Source organism: Berghia stephanieae, chromosome 8 (assembly GCF_034508935.2).
Source record: "Berghia stephanieae isolate SIO BIC M18660-M18661 chromosome 8, UCSD_Bste_1.3, whole genome shotgun sequence".
NCBI lineage: Eukaryota > Metazoa > Mollusca > Gastropoda > Nudibranchia > Aeolidiidae > Berghia > Berghia stephanieae.
Genome location: NC_088367.1, coordinates 36536828 through 36554976, shown reverse-complemented (window position 1 = coordinate 36554976; position 18149 = coordinate 36536828). Strand labels below are relative to the sequence as shown.

The window sequence follows — 18149 nt, the reverse complement described above, 5'->3', positions numbered from 1 at the left end:
ACTCATTTATTTAAGACAATTATCAAAAAGCACATATGAGGCAGAAAAGGAACTGGAGGGTTGGAGACAGGTGTCGGAAAAGAGGGGATTAAGGGTAAACAGATCGAAGACAGAGTATTTGTGCATTGGACAACAAAGAGCAGAACCACCAATAAAGACAAGAGAAGAGGATGTACCAGAGACAAACCAATTCAAATAGGAACAACTATTCAAGGAGATGGGGGCAATGAGAGGGAGGTTAAGAAGAGGATACAGGCAGGCTGAAATAATTGGGAGGAAGGTAACTGGAGTTATGTGTGACAAACGAATTTCCGCAAAGCGGAAAAGGCTAGATGGTGGGATAAGGTAAAGGATGACATGAAAGAACTGGGCCTGGAGGAAGATGATGCGCTGAACCGAGATGCATGGAGATGTGGCATTCATTATGGCAACCCTGCAAAATGCGGGATAAGCTGAAAGAAGAAGAAGATCAAAAGGCATATAAGTTCTGCTGACACGTGGAATTTTACAATATGACCATTTTCAGAAATATCTATTTTTCAATTGTACGAAGTGTCAAAGTCCCATTAACTACCCGCCACTGCCCCATTTGATTCAAAACAAAGTCAAATCAAACCTATTTATGGTCACCGTCCAGTAAATGTGAACAATGTCTCTCGTCCACCGTCTACTGTGATTAATGATCATTTTAATTGTAATGATAAAGACGATTGTATAACTAACAGTGACAGAGGGAAACAGAAAACTACTGTCATTAAGCCTTCCAATGATATCATATATCCTCAACATGATGAATACGAAACCTCATTTAGGGAAAGTTGAAAGTGTAATTCAATGAAGTAATAATCCAGGACCAGGGCAAAACCATCTCATTCCAAGACAAAGACAGAAAGCAATTCAGAAAATATATATAAGGGGATAAAAGACACAGCAAGTGACCATCTATCCACCATGGGAGGTCAAAGAATACGATCCAGACTCCAGTGTTTAATAAATGAGCTATTTTTACTCCCAGAGGAAACAAACACAGACAGTAAAAAAGTGATCTTTTAAGAGTATGGCCTCATTCATCAACTTCCTCAATATCCAATCAGTACCTAGAAAATAATTTCTTGTCTAATCTGCTTTGAATGCAGTACAAAGCCATGCCACATCCTCTCTTGTCTAATTAAAAAAGTCAGAATACTCACTCTTTTGCAGATTTGAAAAGTTTATCGACTAGTTTATCTGCATCTTTTTTCTTTGGGGGGCCTAAAACCTGTTGGCCACTGAAAAAAAATGTAAAGAATTGAATGTCATTTTAGATAATACACAAAAGAAAATTTGCTATTAGTCATATGAGTTTTAAACAAGCTACAACAACAACAATAGCAAAAATCAAAATAATATTACTTATTATCATTATTCTGATTCCTCTCATCATTATCATATTGTTTAAGAGCTAATAGGCTTTAAATGCTCTTTGTAACTTTCATGCATGTATAAGACTTTTCAAAGTTATATAACATAACCAACATTTATTTTTAATTTGACAATTTTCGATTCATAATATTATCATTATTATCATCACCAATAATAATAATAATAATAATAATAATAATAATAATAATAATAATAATAATACCTGTAATAATAATAATAATAATAATAATAATAATGAAGGGCTACAATGAAAATCTAGTAATCTGTATAGAGTTTACACTTTGCATACAGAGCGTTTTGCCTATTCCTCCCTCGAACTGCTAGCTGTTTCTGGGCAAATTAACCCTCTTCCACCCCCCCCCCCCCCAACCCCTCCAGTAGTAGCTGTTTTGGGCAATTTTATGCAATTCAAGGAGCAAGGCGAAAAAAGTCAAATATCACACAACAGATGAAACTTCCAAGGTTCATGTCAAAGTGGAAATTGAATCACAACTCTTAATTTCCATGCTATAACTATACAAATTGTCTCAAGATAAAGATAATATACTTGAGATACAGTAATAGTATCCTTTTTAAGGTATTTCATAATCCAGTATTAGTATCCTTTTTAAGGTATTTCATAATCTATTTGTTTTTGTGTGTGAAAGTATCAAGAATGTGTGCCACTACAGACATGATATTTTGACAATTTATACTTTTTAAATAATAAAAAAATAAAACCCGTAGTTCATAGAATGTATTTTTATTTGATTGCCTTATAATTTTTTATTTTTTTTTAAAAAGAGCATTTATATAGTGCAATCTCCACTTAACGTACTCAAAGCGCTTTACAAAGAGTTCCTGGCTGTTATGATTTGAGTGTGGTACTATGAATGACAAACAAAACACATGTGGTCTAGTCGTCAACCATGTTTATTCACAACTGAGGGGAAGTTGGTATTTTAGTTGCCAGGTCCATATGGTGTTGCCATATTGGCTGTTTTCAACTAAGTATGATTATATAACATCCCCCTTTCCAACAACATTATAATGTTGAGGTTATAGTAAACGTTTTTCATTTTATTCTTCTGTGAAAAGATGTTTCCTCTGTTTCTAAACTACTGACTGAATTATGATAAATGTAAAACCTATCCAATGCCCTAGCGGCTTATTTTAGTGTATATTTGCATCTAGTGTTTGCAAGTCTGTCGTGTTAGTGGTCGTATTCACAATCATATTCCATACTAAATGGCCATGCCTATCATTTGTAAGTCTGTGGAACCTTAACAGTACGACCACTTCTAGTTATATATGGTGATTTACTTTTGTTATTGTGTGTTGTGTTCCTGTGAAGACCTGTGCTGCCGTTGTCTGTACCATCTGATGATTGGCACTAGATGTCGATATTGATCTTGCTGTATTTGGATTTGACAATGGACGTAGATGGTGCCTATTTCGACGAATGATGTTGTCGTTTTCTGTTCTGACAAGGTACGATCTGGGATGTTCGTCTTTCTGCATTATGATACCTTGTTGCCATCTGTCGGTCGATTTGTTTTGGTAGGTTACTGGCTGTCCATTGATAATTTTGGGAGTTGATACGTTGATCTATTGTAGTAGTGTTCTTGGGTTTTCTGCCGATTCTCAAGATGGCATTTGGTTTCTTCTAGGTCTGGAGCAGGAGATTCTTTACTTGGCAAATCATCTTTCAGTTGTCGGCCATAGAGTAGTTGTGCAAGTGATGGAGTGTTATTGTCAATCAGAGTTGTCCTGAGAGCTAACATGGCCATGAATGGGTCTGATGCTGTTTCACGTGCTTTCTTGAGTGTACGTTTCACTATTTTCACCTGGCTCTCGATGAATCTATTGCTACGTGGATAGTGAGGTGAACTTGTGTCATGGCGGATTCCATAATTTTGTGTAAAATTTTTGTATGCATTCCCGCTGAAATGAGGACCATTGTCTGATCTTATGGTTACAGGAATCCCATGTTCACTAATGATTTGTTTCGTTAGTGTCACTATTTTTTGGCTAGTGTTTTGGTTTTGCGGAATCTTCCTTACAAAATGAATCTTTGTGAAGTAATCTGCAACCAAAAGGTATTCTTCTCCATCAAGGTAGAACAGGTCTGTACCTATTGTGTGCCATGCATGGGGTGGAACTTCAGAAGGGATGAGAGGTTCTTTCCTTTGAGATGGTTGGTAAGCTTGGCATGTTTTACACTCTTTTGTGATTTCTGCTATGTCTCTGGTTATGTTTCTCCAAAACACTGAAGCTCGTGCCCTTAGTTGAGTTTTTTCAACCCCCAGGTGTGGTTTATGGAGTCTTTCAAGGATCTCTTTCTGTAATGTTTTGGGTATGATAACTGTTCTGCCTTTTAGCAAAATACCTTCCTCTATGCTGATTTCATCTCTGTAGTTCCAATAGGGTCTGCAGAGGTAGTCAACATCTTGAATTTTCTCTGGCCATACAGTGAAAACTGTATGCTTGAGAGCATTTAGTTCTGTGTCTTGTTCGACTTCCTCTTTGATCCTCTGAAGCTTGTCGTTGCTGAATTCTGAAAGTATGGAATGTATTTGAACATTCAGGTCGTTGATAGGGTTCATTTCTTGTGGAGAGATTCTTGACAGTGGGTCTGCAATTGCCATTTCCTTGCCTGGAACATATTTTATCTTCAAGTTGTAAGGCTGAATTCTAAGCAGCATTCGTTGCAATCTGGGTGGTGCTGCCTTCAAATGTTTGAGTTGGATGGACTCAAGGGGTTTATGGTCGCTTTCCACAATGAATTGTTGTCCATATAGATAGGTGTGGAATCTCTCACAGCCATAAACGACAGCCAACATTTCTCTCTCTATATTGGCATATCTTGTTTCCTCTTCCGTGAGGGATTTGCTGGCGAATGCAACAGGGAGACCTTCTTGTAGAAGTGTGGCCCCTAACCCTTTCAGTGATGCATCTACTTGGACCGTGATTGATTTCCTGCTGTCGAAGTATGCAAGTGTTACTTTTTCAGATATAGCCTCTTTGATTTTGTCATAAGCTTCTTGCATTGTAGCATTCCAACAAAAATCGCTGTCTTTTTTCAGGATTTCTCTTAGAGGTGCAGTAAGGTCACTGGTGTTTGGAATGAATGTGCTCATGTATGTCGTCAGTCCTAGGAATGATTGTAGTTCTTGGGGCGTTTGTGGTGGCTTCATTCTTGAGAGCTGCTACTTTTGCAGGGTCTGATTTTATACCATCTTCTGAGCATATGATGCCATAAAATTTGATGCTTTTTTGTTTTATTTTGCACTTTTCTGGATTCAGTTTCAAACCGGTGGCTTCACATCTTTTCAACATCTCATTGAGGTTGGCATCATGTTCTTCTTCTGTCTCCCCATGTACCACAATATCGTCTGATATTCCAATCACGCCTTTGCATCCTTCAAAAGTCTGATCGATCTTGGCTTGAAAAATGTCTTGGCTCATTTTCAGACCAAATGGCATTCTCAAGAATCTGTATCTGCCGAAAGGGGTATTGAAGGTTGTCAGGTAACTGGATTCGTCGTCCAGTTAAATGTTCCAGTATCCAGCTTTTGCATCAAGTATGGAGAAATACTTGGCACCATTGAGTTTCGGTATGATTTCTTCAAGTGTTGGAATGGCATGATGTTCTCTCAGTATAGCCTTGTTTAGATCTTTCGGGTCAAGACACAGTCTTAGTTTGCCATTAGATTTTTCTCTGTAGACAAGGCTGTTGACCCATGCCGTCGGTTCACCTTCTTTGATTATGTTGATGATTCCTTTTTCTGTCATTTCGTCCAATTCTTCTTTTACAGTGGACTCCGGATAAGACGATGCCCAGGGGAACCGAGAAAAAAATCGACTTATCCGAAAATCAACTTAACCGGAGTGTAATCAAATGAGCAAAAACGCATGTGAACAAAGCAAACCAATCTAGAATAAGTATGTCCCTTCATATCGCGCGGTCTCTGCAGTGGTCATCAGAGGCTCCTACCCCCAATAGCCCCATAGAGGAATCAGAATACATAAAAATCGGAATTTGAGATAAAAAAAGCCGAATCAACTTACTGTTATTGACTATGACATGCTTTGCAACAGAAAATGTAATAGACAACCCAAAAGTACTCAAATGATTAAAAATATAAAATGTGTAAAAATGTACAGATTGTGTAAAGACTAAGAATGGGGTCAAATAATAATAGAGAACACACAAGTCCAGGCCGTCTGAGAGCAAAGCATTGAATGGATGGATTTAACCTTGTCAGGACCTCCCCCCCCCCCCCCCCCCACACACACACCTAATCAAACAAACGCGCGTGCCGGTACACGCACACACACACACGTACACAGGGCTAAAATTAAATAGGGAAAGAACCTGACCGTACTCAATAATATTATTACCGAATGAAGCCAACATATAATATTACCAAGGTCATTGACCTCACAAATTGGAGTCACTATAATAATAATACTTCGGTCAACCCCCCTCCCAAACATAATATAATATTATCCAACATCAGCAGCACACACTTTGAAGGGACTAATCAGACACACAAAGTGTGTGTTGATTGACCATGGGAAATGCTGACAAAATAAGCCATAGCTCACGTTTTTTTCACTAGAGATTTTTAATTTTTAATTTTCCTCGATTGGAAAGGTGAAAAGCGGAATTTTTGCCTTGAATGTCGAATGTATACCAATTAGGTGAAACTATTCCGCGAAAAGCGGAAGGGTAGGAGCCTCTAGGTCAAGGTCATGCTTCTTGTAAATCCTCGAGACAGAATTAGCTGGTACCTATGCCAATTTCCTATGCGATGATTTTCTGTCGCGTGCCAGACTTTCAAATGCATCGAATCTTCCTTTTCCGCGACAGGTTTGCCATTGTAGTTGTAGACTTGACTTGAATTCTTGATAAAATTGATACTAATTGAGAGGGGCATTACATAGGATGGCCTGGGATTAGAACCAAAAATAATCTTGAACTTGAAGTTGCGACAATGTAAAATTTGAGATGGAGAAATTAAAGTTATTCAATATTGCTTATGTACATTGAACACGGACGTCAGGCAAAGCACCTACATCACATCGATGTGCGCCAATCGTGCGCGGATATTCTTAACCACTGAAAATTCTTACTGGTAGCTTTTTGAAGCAATGGAAATACTTGTTTATTTGTGATTTTATTGTAGTCATGAGTGATAATAACATCGACTTAAGCGACATCGACTTATGTGGAGTTTTTTTTTTTTTTACTAATGTTATATAGGAAGAAGGGGGAGGGACCAAGAAAAAAAATCGACTTGGGTAAAAATCGACTTAGGCAACGTCGACGTATCCAGAGTGCACTGTATTCGGTCTTTCAGGATAATTGGGACTCTTCTTGGAGCATGTATCACTGGTGGAATACTTTTGTCAATGTTGATGTGATATTGGCCTTGGAATTTGCCAATACCATTGAAGGTATCTGGAAATCTGTTCTTGATCTTCTCTTCACAATTTTCATCTTTAAGTTGGCAATTAATTGTGATTAGATCGAGTGCTTGAGCTGTTGGCAGTCCTAAGATTGCGTTTCCTTCATCTTCTATGACATAGAATAAGGCATTTTGGTATTTGTCTTTACTCAAAAAGGGAAAAGTAACTGTTCCAAATTGTTTGACTTGGTTACCGCCGTATACCATCAATGTTCTTGAGGAAGGCTGGAGTGATTTTGGTAATCCTTCTTTGTCGACATCATCTGGGTACATATTTTTGTAGATTCTTAGTGGAAGGGCGTTGCCTTGTGCACCGGTATCAACTTTCACCTTTAAAGTAGCAGTCTTCTTCTCGTTAAGTTTTATCTTTATTGAGGTGAATACTTCGTCTTTGAGGCTCTGTATTTGCAATGTTTCAAAATGTAAGTCTTCGTCTTCATCTTCCAGTTCAAAATTGTTCATGTTTTTTCTGTTGTTATCGTACTTTAACTTTAATTTCCTGCACATTTTCTTGAAATGGTGCGGTTTCTCACAATAGTTGCAAATCTTATTCTTGGCAGGACATTGGTCAAAGGGGTGCATCTGCCCGCCACATTTCTGACATTGTTTGTAATTCTGCTTTAGATGTGTTCTTGCCTTCTGTCTTTCTTCATCTGGCTTGGTTTTACTCTTTTCTTTTAAGGTGTACACTGTTGTTTGTTGAAGCTTACTAATCTGTTGTTTTGATGTCTCCATTGCTCTTGCGATGTCACTTGCCTTCTCCAAGTCTGCATCTCCCTCTTGAAATAGTCTTTCTCTTATTCTGGCATCATTTGTCCCAAATATGATGCGATCTCTGATGAGTGAATTTTTTATTTCTCCAAATTCACAATCGTTGGCCAGAATCTTCAAATCTGTAATAAACTGATCAACCATTTCTTCAGTTGCCTGCATTCTGGAATTGAACTTGTAGCGGGCCATTGGAACGTTTTTCTTTGGCTGGCAATACCTTGTGAATCGTTCTATCATTTCACTTACTGCCAGTTGCTCCTCAGTGTTCCAGGAGTTGTAAATATCTCGCCCATCTTCACCAATATAGAGCAGGAAGTAGCTACTCTTTTGTTCTTCGCTTTTCTCTGCTAATGGGCCAGTCAGCAGTAATTTCATGTGCTGCAACCATTTTCGCCAGTTTTCTGAAATGTTCCCACTTTCAAAATTCATGGGACTCGGTTTTATGGAGTCCGTCTTTGGGTTTGGAACTTTAGTCAGGAACTAGTTTTGGTAGAAGAAATAGCTCGATGAAATATTGATTCAAAGAAAATGTAATATACTAGTGGAGTTTCTGAAGCAAGAGTTTACTTATCTGTATCTTCTGACACCATGTTATGATTTGAGTGTGGTACTATGAATGACAAACAAAACACATGTGGTCTAGTCGTCAACCATGTTTATTCACAACTGAGGGGAAGTTGGTATTTTAGTTGCCAGGTCCATATGGTGTTGCCATATTGGCTGTTTTCAACTAAGTATGATTATATAACACTGGCCAACAGCACACAACAAGTCAGATCCACACAAACTCTGGCACATTTAATTTGAGGATCCTTGGTAGTGATGATAGGTAATTTATGGTAATGATTGCTACAGCTATGAGCCATCACCAATGATACTCACCTACTTAACGGTAGCCTGACTTAGCCACTCGCTTCAAGTGATCATAGTGCTCAATTTCCAGAATTTTCTCAAACTTTGAGATCACGAGTGTCATACAACACCACAAAGCTGCACTCTTGAGGAGAATGACAGTTGAAAGGGTCATGTCTGGTCCTGCTCTTCCCACACGCTTCCTGCCACGCTCACCATCACCTCTACTGTTGACATTTGGCATACTAGAACTACAGTTCAAGGCAGTATTGGGGATGCCGCTTTATTGGGACGATTCCTTGGAACGAAATTTTTTTCTATATAAAAAGTCATACCCCTTCCAATTCCCAGCTGCTAAATTGGGACGTCCCACCGTTTAATGGGGACAAAATTTGACGATGACCGTCCCCATTAAAGAGCTTGTTCGTTGTCTTCAATAATTTAAAATGATGGTTCATCAAAATGTAAATTATAACCTAGCAGGACAGTCACCTGAGTGTGTGGTTATCATACCATTCATCACAGAGGTGTGAACAATAGAATTTACGTGTATCCCCTGTTTTAAGTCTATCGCAACAACTAATCAAGTGTGTGGTCGAACCATATATATTCATCACAGAGATGTGAACAATAGAATTTACTTGTATCCCCTGGCGGTGTCATTGACTGCCATCGTCGTCCAACTGGTGACCAATGGTGTGATGAGTAATGAGTGATGGCTTTTTTCAAGGCTGTCACCACCGAATCTTTGTTCGACAAGACAATTGGGGAGACCATGCATTCTTAACCCATTGCTTACTTATGGAATGGTATGAGTGGCATATTCATTAATGTTTTTGAGCAGTTAGATTTGTCTCTCATTGTTAGAGGTAGATTAAGGTGTCTTTTATTTTTCATTAAGGGGGTATGAGGGGCTAACGACTAAATTCTACCCTTTTATATTGATGAAACTTATTGTACTTGGCAATTGGCATAAAGACTTTGAAAATAGAAAATTAAAATTGAAAAAAAATCGTCTGTTACCATGGACACCAAAATTGTTTGTAATAAAACAAACTTATTAAAATAAATAAAATCTTGGGTAGTTTTTTCGATATATGAAGGCATGCCTACCCTCAGTTTCAAGTTCCAGGGACATTTTACTGATAAAATCTCAAATTTCATAAACAATACGTTTGCACAATAGTAATGACTTGAAAGACAGTCAGACATCTGATATCAAGAGCAAGAGCACTAGAGGTAATTATGGTGGTAGGGATGATGATGTGGTGAGGGTGAAGTTGGTGATAGGAATGATGATGTGATGTTAGTTGTAGTAGTGGTGGTAGGGATGTTGATGTGGCGGTAGTTGTAGTCGTGATTGGTGATAGAGATGATGATGTGTGGTGGTTGTTGTAGTAGTGAGGGTAAGGATAATGATGTGATCATAGTTGTAACAGTACTGGTAAGGATGATGATGTGGTGGTAGTTGTTGTAGAAGTGGTGGTAGTTGTACTTGTGGTGGTAGGGATTGTGATGTGGTGTTAGCTGATGTAGAAGTGGTGGTGGTAAGGATGATGGTGTAGTGGTAGTTGTAGTAAGGATGATGAAATGGAGGGGCTGTTATAATTAGTAGTGGTGGTAGGGATGATGATGTGGTGGTAGTTGTAGTAATGGTGGTAGGAATGATGATATGGTGGTCATGTAGAAGTGGTGGTAGGGATGATGACGTAGTGGTAGATGTAGTAGTGTGGTAGGATGATAATGTGGTGGTAACTGGTGTAGTAGTGGTAGGGATGATTATCTAGTGGTAGCTGTTGCAGGGATGATGATCTGGTAGTAGTTGTAGCAGTGGTGGTAGGGATGATGATGTGGTTGGAGTTGTAGCAGTGGTGGTGGTAAGGATGATGTTGTGGTGGTTGTTGTAGTAGTGGTGGTAGTTGTTGTAGTAGTGATGGTAGGAATGATGACGTGATAGTAGTTGTAGTAGTGATGGTAAGAATGATGATGTGAGGGTAGGTGTTATAGTAGTGGTGGTAGGAATGATGATGGGATAGTGGTTGTAGTAGTGGTGGTAGGGATGATGATGTGATGATAGCTGTTGTAGTGGTGGTGGTATGAATGATGATGTGTTGGTGATGGTTGAAGTAGTGGTGATATGGATGATGATATGGAGGTTGTAGTAACATTGATGGTGGGTATGATAATGTCACAGTAGTTCATGATTGCATTTATTTCAGGTGGTAATATGATGGTCAATTTTTTAATTTCCAGGAGAAAAAGTAAACTTCCGTATTTTCTGGGACAGCCATTTTTCCCCAAATTTCTGGGACAAATCTGGAAATTCCGGAACGGTAGGCATGCCTGTATATGACTTGTCCACAAGATCTCCAAATTTCAAGATTGTATATTGAAAACTGTGGGAAGTGTTGTATGTCAAAAAAAGAGACGAACACCTACCCTGATTTAAAACATGAATTACCAAATGCTGGGAGATAACTGTTTTTAATACTTGATACTATAATTTCAGGTATTCTCTTACCTTTCTAATAATGTATAACAAGTGGATACAAATTTGATAGAAACTTTTGTTGCTAAGGAGTTTTTGTTTGTAAGAAGGGGTCTTTTTGATGAACATTGTATAAACATAGGGGTTGAAAAATCATTTTAAAAAGTAATTTAAACATTTTTTCACTGGTATAAATGGTAAAAATTGAAAGTTGGATATTTAAGTACCCAAAAACGTTAATAACTCAATTTTAGTATCGGGCACCAAAATCGCCAAAAATTACCCGCATATCCCCTTAAGACGTGAAATGTCTGATAAACGTTGTTGCAATAACTGACATGTATCAAAAGTCTGGATAAATGCAAAGTGGATTATGGTAAATCTGAAAAATTGCTCAATTTCAAGGCTGCTGCTTAATAGGGATGATTTGTTCAATTTGTTCAAGAACTGAGCCATCCCAATAAACTGTACTACCGTTGGGACCGGCTTCTTGTGAAAATTAGTTGTTAAGAGTCACAGGTCTCACCTAGATCTATTTCGATCACCACTATAATATTGATCATTATCATCAAATTTGGCAACAAAATCATCTGATTATGAATCATCTTGATAAGGATTTAGACCATCATTTCCATCTATAGCAGGAATTATGTCATGAATTTAGAAGCAACAATTCAAGAAATTTTCCAATGATTGGCTGATTCTCCAGTTTTGGTTTTGATTTGTTAAGAAGTAAAAACCCTGCTGGAAAGCAGTGAATAGCAGTTTAATTGTCTAAAACACCAGTTACAAGTCATCACGTCTAAATTCAACTTGCATCGAAACTGCCACTGAGCAACGGTGATGTCAAATTCAATGATTGTCAAAAATGGCATGCATTGAAACTTCAATGATTGTCAAATACGTTACGCAAAGCAATAAAAAAAAAAATCCAAAAGTAGTTTGAAAGGTATTGAGTGCAAATATGATGAATGGGTAGTTACTCAAAAAAAATCTCTCGAAAAAAAACAAACAAACACATACACTCACAACATACGATCTTAATGATATTATACTTGTCTCTATAAAATAAAGAACTATCCAAGTTGTATAAGCTGTGCGATACTTTTGCTGCATTTACCTCCGGTCTGAACCCCCAGCATAATAAGCCTGACCTTCTTCATCTGAGGAGTCTGAATCAACTGTCATGCTGCTGAATGTTGTCACCCTAAAATTAAAAAGGTAAAATGATTAGGAGCAATTAGATATCTGCCATTAGGTTGGAGAAAAAAAGAAAGAAGGACAAAGACAAACAAAATATGCTTGTACCTCCCGTTGGTCTACAATGTTTTGAATTCTTTATGGTTATCAGTTTATTGTTTTCATATTGATATTTATAGTGTACATGTAAAAAATTATTAAGAATGATTTTAAAGGTCTTAGAAATACAAAAAATTGTTACGCCTTTATCAAAATAAATCTAAATAAGTCCTGGTAAACTGAACAGATTACTAAAACTTTTCTTAACATCTCCTTTCAATGCTTTTCTTCTAAAATGTCCCTTATTTTGTATCATATAAAAGTAAAACAACTACCTGCTGGCATCAGGATTTCTGGAAGGTGCTGTCGGCATGGATATATCTGAGACAGAAGGTGCCTGGTCTTCAGCTGTGTCATTAGCATCTGGACCATCACACGTGGAGTCCCAAAAACTACTCATAGCAACCTTCAATGAATAATAATGTGCATATTGAGTGGATGCATTTGCTGTCTGCTTCGGTCCCTTAATCATTGATTGAGTAATAATCACAAGGTAAAACAACACATATGAGACTGGCGCTTCAGTGATGTGGCTTATTGTAAAATCATCAAGCTCTTTGAAATGTTGAATGTTAATTGTCCAAAATATAGTTTTCATTGTTTTAGACATCAGCAAAGAGACATTTCACTTTTGGCTTAAGATCTTAAAGAAATTAAGAAATAAGATAGATCGAGAGAAAGAAAGAGAGAGAGAGAGAGAGAGAGAGAGAGAGAGAGAGAGAGAGAGAGAGAGAGAGAGAGAGAGAGAGAGAGAGAGAGAAAGAGAGAGAGAGAGAGAGAGAGAGAGAGAGAGAGAGAGAGAGAGAGAGAGAGAGAGAGAGAGAGAGAGAGTTTTAGTTTAGTTTCATCTAGATTTTTTCATAATATGACCTCTCTCTCTCATCCCTTCCCTAAATTTTGCCAAGGTGGTGCTATTTACTACTATTTATCAGGAACAGCCAATGTGGCAATTCAGTCTCTGTGTAGTAAACAAAGCAAGATGGCAGCAGGGACCTTGCTCCTTACAACTCTTCAGGTACATGCGGTGATTTCAGTCGAGCCTTCATTTGCGTACATACGAATCTAGAATCTCACCACTTTCTTCCAATCATATTTATTTGTTCCTGATCATGAAAAGGTGTGAGTCTAGATGTGCCGCCATTTGTTTTTAATTTTTATAATTCATGAATTCCAAGATGAGTTAAAATAATATCAAAACAAAGACAACTGTTGTTATAGGGTCCAAACTTCAGATTCAGCATAAAAAACAAAAACAAAAAATGAATCGGCAAATATAACGCCTGATAAGACTTTTTTTTTAAAAGCAGGGTTTCCTTTATTTCATTTTAAAGGAAACTATAATGAGGATGACTGTCCAGTCATCGTCATCGGATGAATGTCCAGTCATATCAAGAGTACCACAGGGAACGGTGATAGGACCCATACTATTTCTTTGTTTCATCATTGACCTACCTCTACGAGTAAAATCTCAGATTAGGTTATTCGCCGATGACTGTCTAATATACCGACCAATAAAATCTGCAAACGATCAAAAATTCTACAAGAGGACTTGAATAGTCTCGAACAGTGGGCTAATGATTGTTGGGGAATGAAATTTAACGCAAACAAATGCTACATCCTCAGCACAGCTAAAAAGTACAATGAAACAACACCATCCTGAAACAAGTCAACGATAACGCATACCTTGGCATCACCTTCTCAAAGGACTTGAAATGGGTCATTAACAAAATAACCCAAAAGGCAAGCTCCACCCTCGCCTTTCTCTGCCGAAATCTTAGCATCGCCCCAACATCATGCAAACAAAACGCCTACCTCGCACTTGTGAGATCACAATTGGAATACGGAGCAGTTGCTTGGAATCCTTCCCGGAAAAGAGGATATTCAAAAACTTGAGAGAGTCCAGAGACAAGGCCTCCTAGTTCATAACTGGGAACTATAAGAGCAGAACCCCAGGATGCATGACAAAAATGTTAGAAGAAAGAAACCTCATCAGCTTCCAACAAAGAAGAAAAGAAACCCGTCTGTCATTCATGTTCAAGATTATAACAGATCAAATACCATCAATAAAGGCAGACTCCTCTTTCACGCCACGACCAAACAGAAGAAAAATCCGAGCACTCACTTTTGCCAACCACATAACCGAAAACCCCATAGAGAGATACGCCACAAACAATTCGAATTGCTTCAAAATCCCACAGACAAGAACACAAAACTACAGAAATTCTTTCTTCATTAGAACTATCTCGGAGTGGAATGGGCTGGATGAACTGGTCATCATGGCACCACACCTAAACGATTTCAAGGCCTGATTGACATGGACCCGCGCCCAATGAGGACGCCGCTGAAATACAACCAGACCATTGGTTTCTTCAGCGCCAACCATACAGAGAGAGAGAGAGAGAGAGAGAGAGAGAGAGAGAGAGAGAGAGAGAGAGAGAGAAGAGAGAGAGAGAGAGAGAGAGAGAGAGCGAGAGAGAAAGAGAGAGAGTACATAATATTATTGACATAACTCTGTGGCAATTAATAGCAAGTTAACGATTAAGTTCCCAACCTACAAAGATCGACAAATGTCTTAGGCTTTAGGACAGATATTCATTTTCTTACTCGTTGTTAGTCAATCGTTGTAGCTTGGGAGTGTAATTGTTAACTTGCTAATAGTAGAAAGTTGATGATTCACCAATTGGAAGGTCAGTGGCTAAAAAAAGGATATAAATAAGTGAAAGAAAATGAGAGTATTAATCTTAAAAAGATCACTACGTGCCAATAACTTCACTTCAGGATACTAATGGGAGGCCTTCCGAAAGCTCCTCGTTCTACCATCTCTTTCAATTTGTATTTTCACTGTGGATCTTTTGTCATGTGTTTATTTATTCAATCTAGGTGCTGCTTATTCGCAGTTAGTAGTACAACGAATAGTGATTTCAAGGCGTAATCAATAATTGCAGTAGTAGAAGCGCTCTCCCGTCTCTGAAAATTAGTCTTTGACCCCTCACTGAACACAACACTGTATTTTCTGTTCAAAATGTTGTGTTGTCAAATAGCTTGAAGTTGAATGAGAGTGTTAGTTTGAGAAGGAAAGATAAGGAGGGGTGATTGAAACATTTTGTGTGACTGAGAATTGAGATTTTGAATGTTTCAACTTTTCCTTCAAGTCTGAAACTTGACAAGATCGTGTTTGGTTTTGTTATTGCAACCCCAATCCAAACCATGAAAATTTCCCCATTCCCACCTCTCCCACTTGATCATTCGTTCACATCTTGAAATCAATCAGCTAATCTGTCAAATTACTTTAATGAAAATAGTTGCGTCCCCGTTTATTATTTACAGTTAGTGAAATATATTTTAGAAAGTTCCAGGAATCTCTCTCTCTCTCTAACACACACATACAGTTGCTCATGACTCATATCTCTGCTCTTGCAAATAATAGAAGTTACCATCAATAAACTACCTCTACTACTACAGCCACCACCACATTGTCATTACTACTACAACCACAGCAACTTCCACATTGCTATCAAAACTATAGCAACCACCACCACCACCTTTACATCATCATCCTCCTCCTCATCATCATCGCTACCACCGCCACTACTACAACCACAACTATCACATCATCATCATTACTATCACTACCACAGCTACCACATCCAAAACAACAGAAACCGCCACCACCATTATATCATCATCATTACCCTTATAGTCATCATCAGTATCTACCACAACTACATCATCATCACTCATCACACCACTACAATCACAATCACCAAATCAACACCACCATCACTACACAACAACAGATGCATCGTCATCGTCAATGAAATGCAAAATAATAATAATAATAATAATAGTAATAATTTTTTTAAAAATAAAAAAATGTAGCTTATTTATATTTTGCGCCCAATCCTCTATACACAATAAAGCTCTAGGCTCGTAGGCTACTTCTTCTTCTTCAAGTACCAAGTCTGTGCCAGACAACGGTGATCATGGTACGCCATTCATCTCTCTGATCAGATAACCTCAGAAAACTAATATTACTCTTCTCTTTCTTTGTCACCCAGCTGTTCAAACTATTCAAATATGTTTTTCTTGGTCTACCTTTACTCTTTTTACCTTCTATCTTTCCTGTGAGAGCAAGATGTTCAATACATTTATGTCGATTTAGGTACTTCTTCTTCTTCAAGTACCAAGTCTGTGCCAGACATCGGTGATCATGGTACGCCATTCATCTCTCTGATCAGATAACCTCAGAAAACTAATATTACTCTTCTCTTTCTTTGTCACCCAGCTGTTCAAACTATTCAAATATGTTTTTCTTGGTCTACCTTTACTCTTTTTACCTTCTTTCTTTCCTGAGAGAGCAAGATGTTCAATACATTTATGTCGATTTAGGTACTTCTTCTTCTTCAAGTACCAAGTCTGTGCCAGACATCGGTGATCATGGTACGCCATTCATCTCTCTGATCAGATAACCTCAGAAAACTAATATTACTCTTCTCTTTCTTTGTCACCCAGCTGTTCAAACTATTCAAATATGTTTTTCTTGGTCTACCTTTACTCTTTTTGCCTTCTATCTTTCCTGTGAGAGCAAGATGTTCAATACATTTATGTCGATTTAGGTGCCCTAAAAATTGCAGTAGGCTACTACTACTGCAACTGAAATGAATGATATCTACTATTTGCAGTACTACTGCCATTGATTTGATGTAGAAGGAATGCTAAATAAGCACGTCATTCATATAAGTATATAAGTAAAGACGACTTCATCAAAGTCATATTCCTGCCTCTGGATTTTTTCTGACACAGTCAGAAAAATAATCACCATTATCATCTTTAACTTCTAGGGCCATGACCAATTGAATTTATTCCTCATATCTTTATCGATGCTCGACAAGTCTGAATTGCGATCCACAAACAGCTCAGGCATTGTGAGAACATTAAAATATAAGTAGCAATGAGCAAACTTGATTTTCAGTCAGTTAATGACAGAAAAAAAAAAACTGAAATAAATCTGACTTCTGGCCAATTACACTGAATCATTAAGTAGGAGAAGTGAATTATCACCATATGAAGAAACTTCGGCAGGCGTAGCCGTAGCGGAAAAATCCAAAGAATCTAAATGAATGGTAAATCGCCACAGTAAACAGCAAGCTCGCTTGAGCAAAACAATGGCAGAAAACATCCTAATTTGCGCGGGAATTAATTAGGCTACTTACCATTGTTCCTTATAATTAGGTACCCAATCAGTGAAGAAACGGTCAACCAGTTTGTTTACAACGTGAGGCAATCGAGATGTGCTTGTAGCAATCTATCCTAACTTTCGATTTGAAGGTGTCTACATAACGCACTTCCAGCTTTCCCATTTTACTTATTCATTCTTTACGACCCCTCATGTAAATGTGGTCAATTTTGGCTTAGATGAAACAGTGAAATTTATCGCTCGGCGGCTCAGTTAAAATTGGCTACCGTTGGGATCATGACAGGTTTGGAGAGTGAAACAATAATTTAAATAAGGCTGGGTGAAAATACACTGGGATGTGTTCAGACACACCAATTCTAAAACGCATCGTTTAGCCTTGGCAATATATCCATCGTTAATATAAACAGCCCCATTGAGCTATGCGCAGCGCTGTGGAACACTCCTAATTACTTTACGGTCATTCGACTACGATTTGTGAATTCTTTCTTTCTTTCCTTTTAAAAAAATATTTGAATTTGACAAATTGACTGATTTCAGTTAATTGACTGAGAATTTACAGGTCTACTATATATACACAATATGCACCGACATTCATGTGGGTGTCATGGTCGAATGGTTAAGTCATCTTTAGAAGCAATGCTGTGACTTTGAATCCTGGTTCCGCCAC

The 18149-nt window shown here is 38.0% G+C and overlaps 1 protein-coding gene across 1 annotated transcript in view; it reads right to left on the bottom strand.

Annotated features, from left to right (window-relative positions):
* Nucleotides 1-18149, bottom strand: part of LOC144978588 (NSFL1 cofactor p47-like) — a 42076-nt gene that overhangs the window by 21400 nt on the left and 2527 nt on the right. The window contains exons 2-4 of the mRNA XM_078924862.1: nt 12561-12691; nt 12107-12193; nt 1191-1268 (exon numbers count right to left, since the gene is read on the bottom strand). Of these exons, the coding sequence (XP_078780988.1) occupies nt 1191-1268; nt 12107-12193; nt 12561-12691 (296 nt within the window). The remainder of the gene's footprint in view (nt 1-1190; nt 1269-12106; nt 12194-12560; nt 12692-18149) is intronic.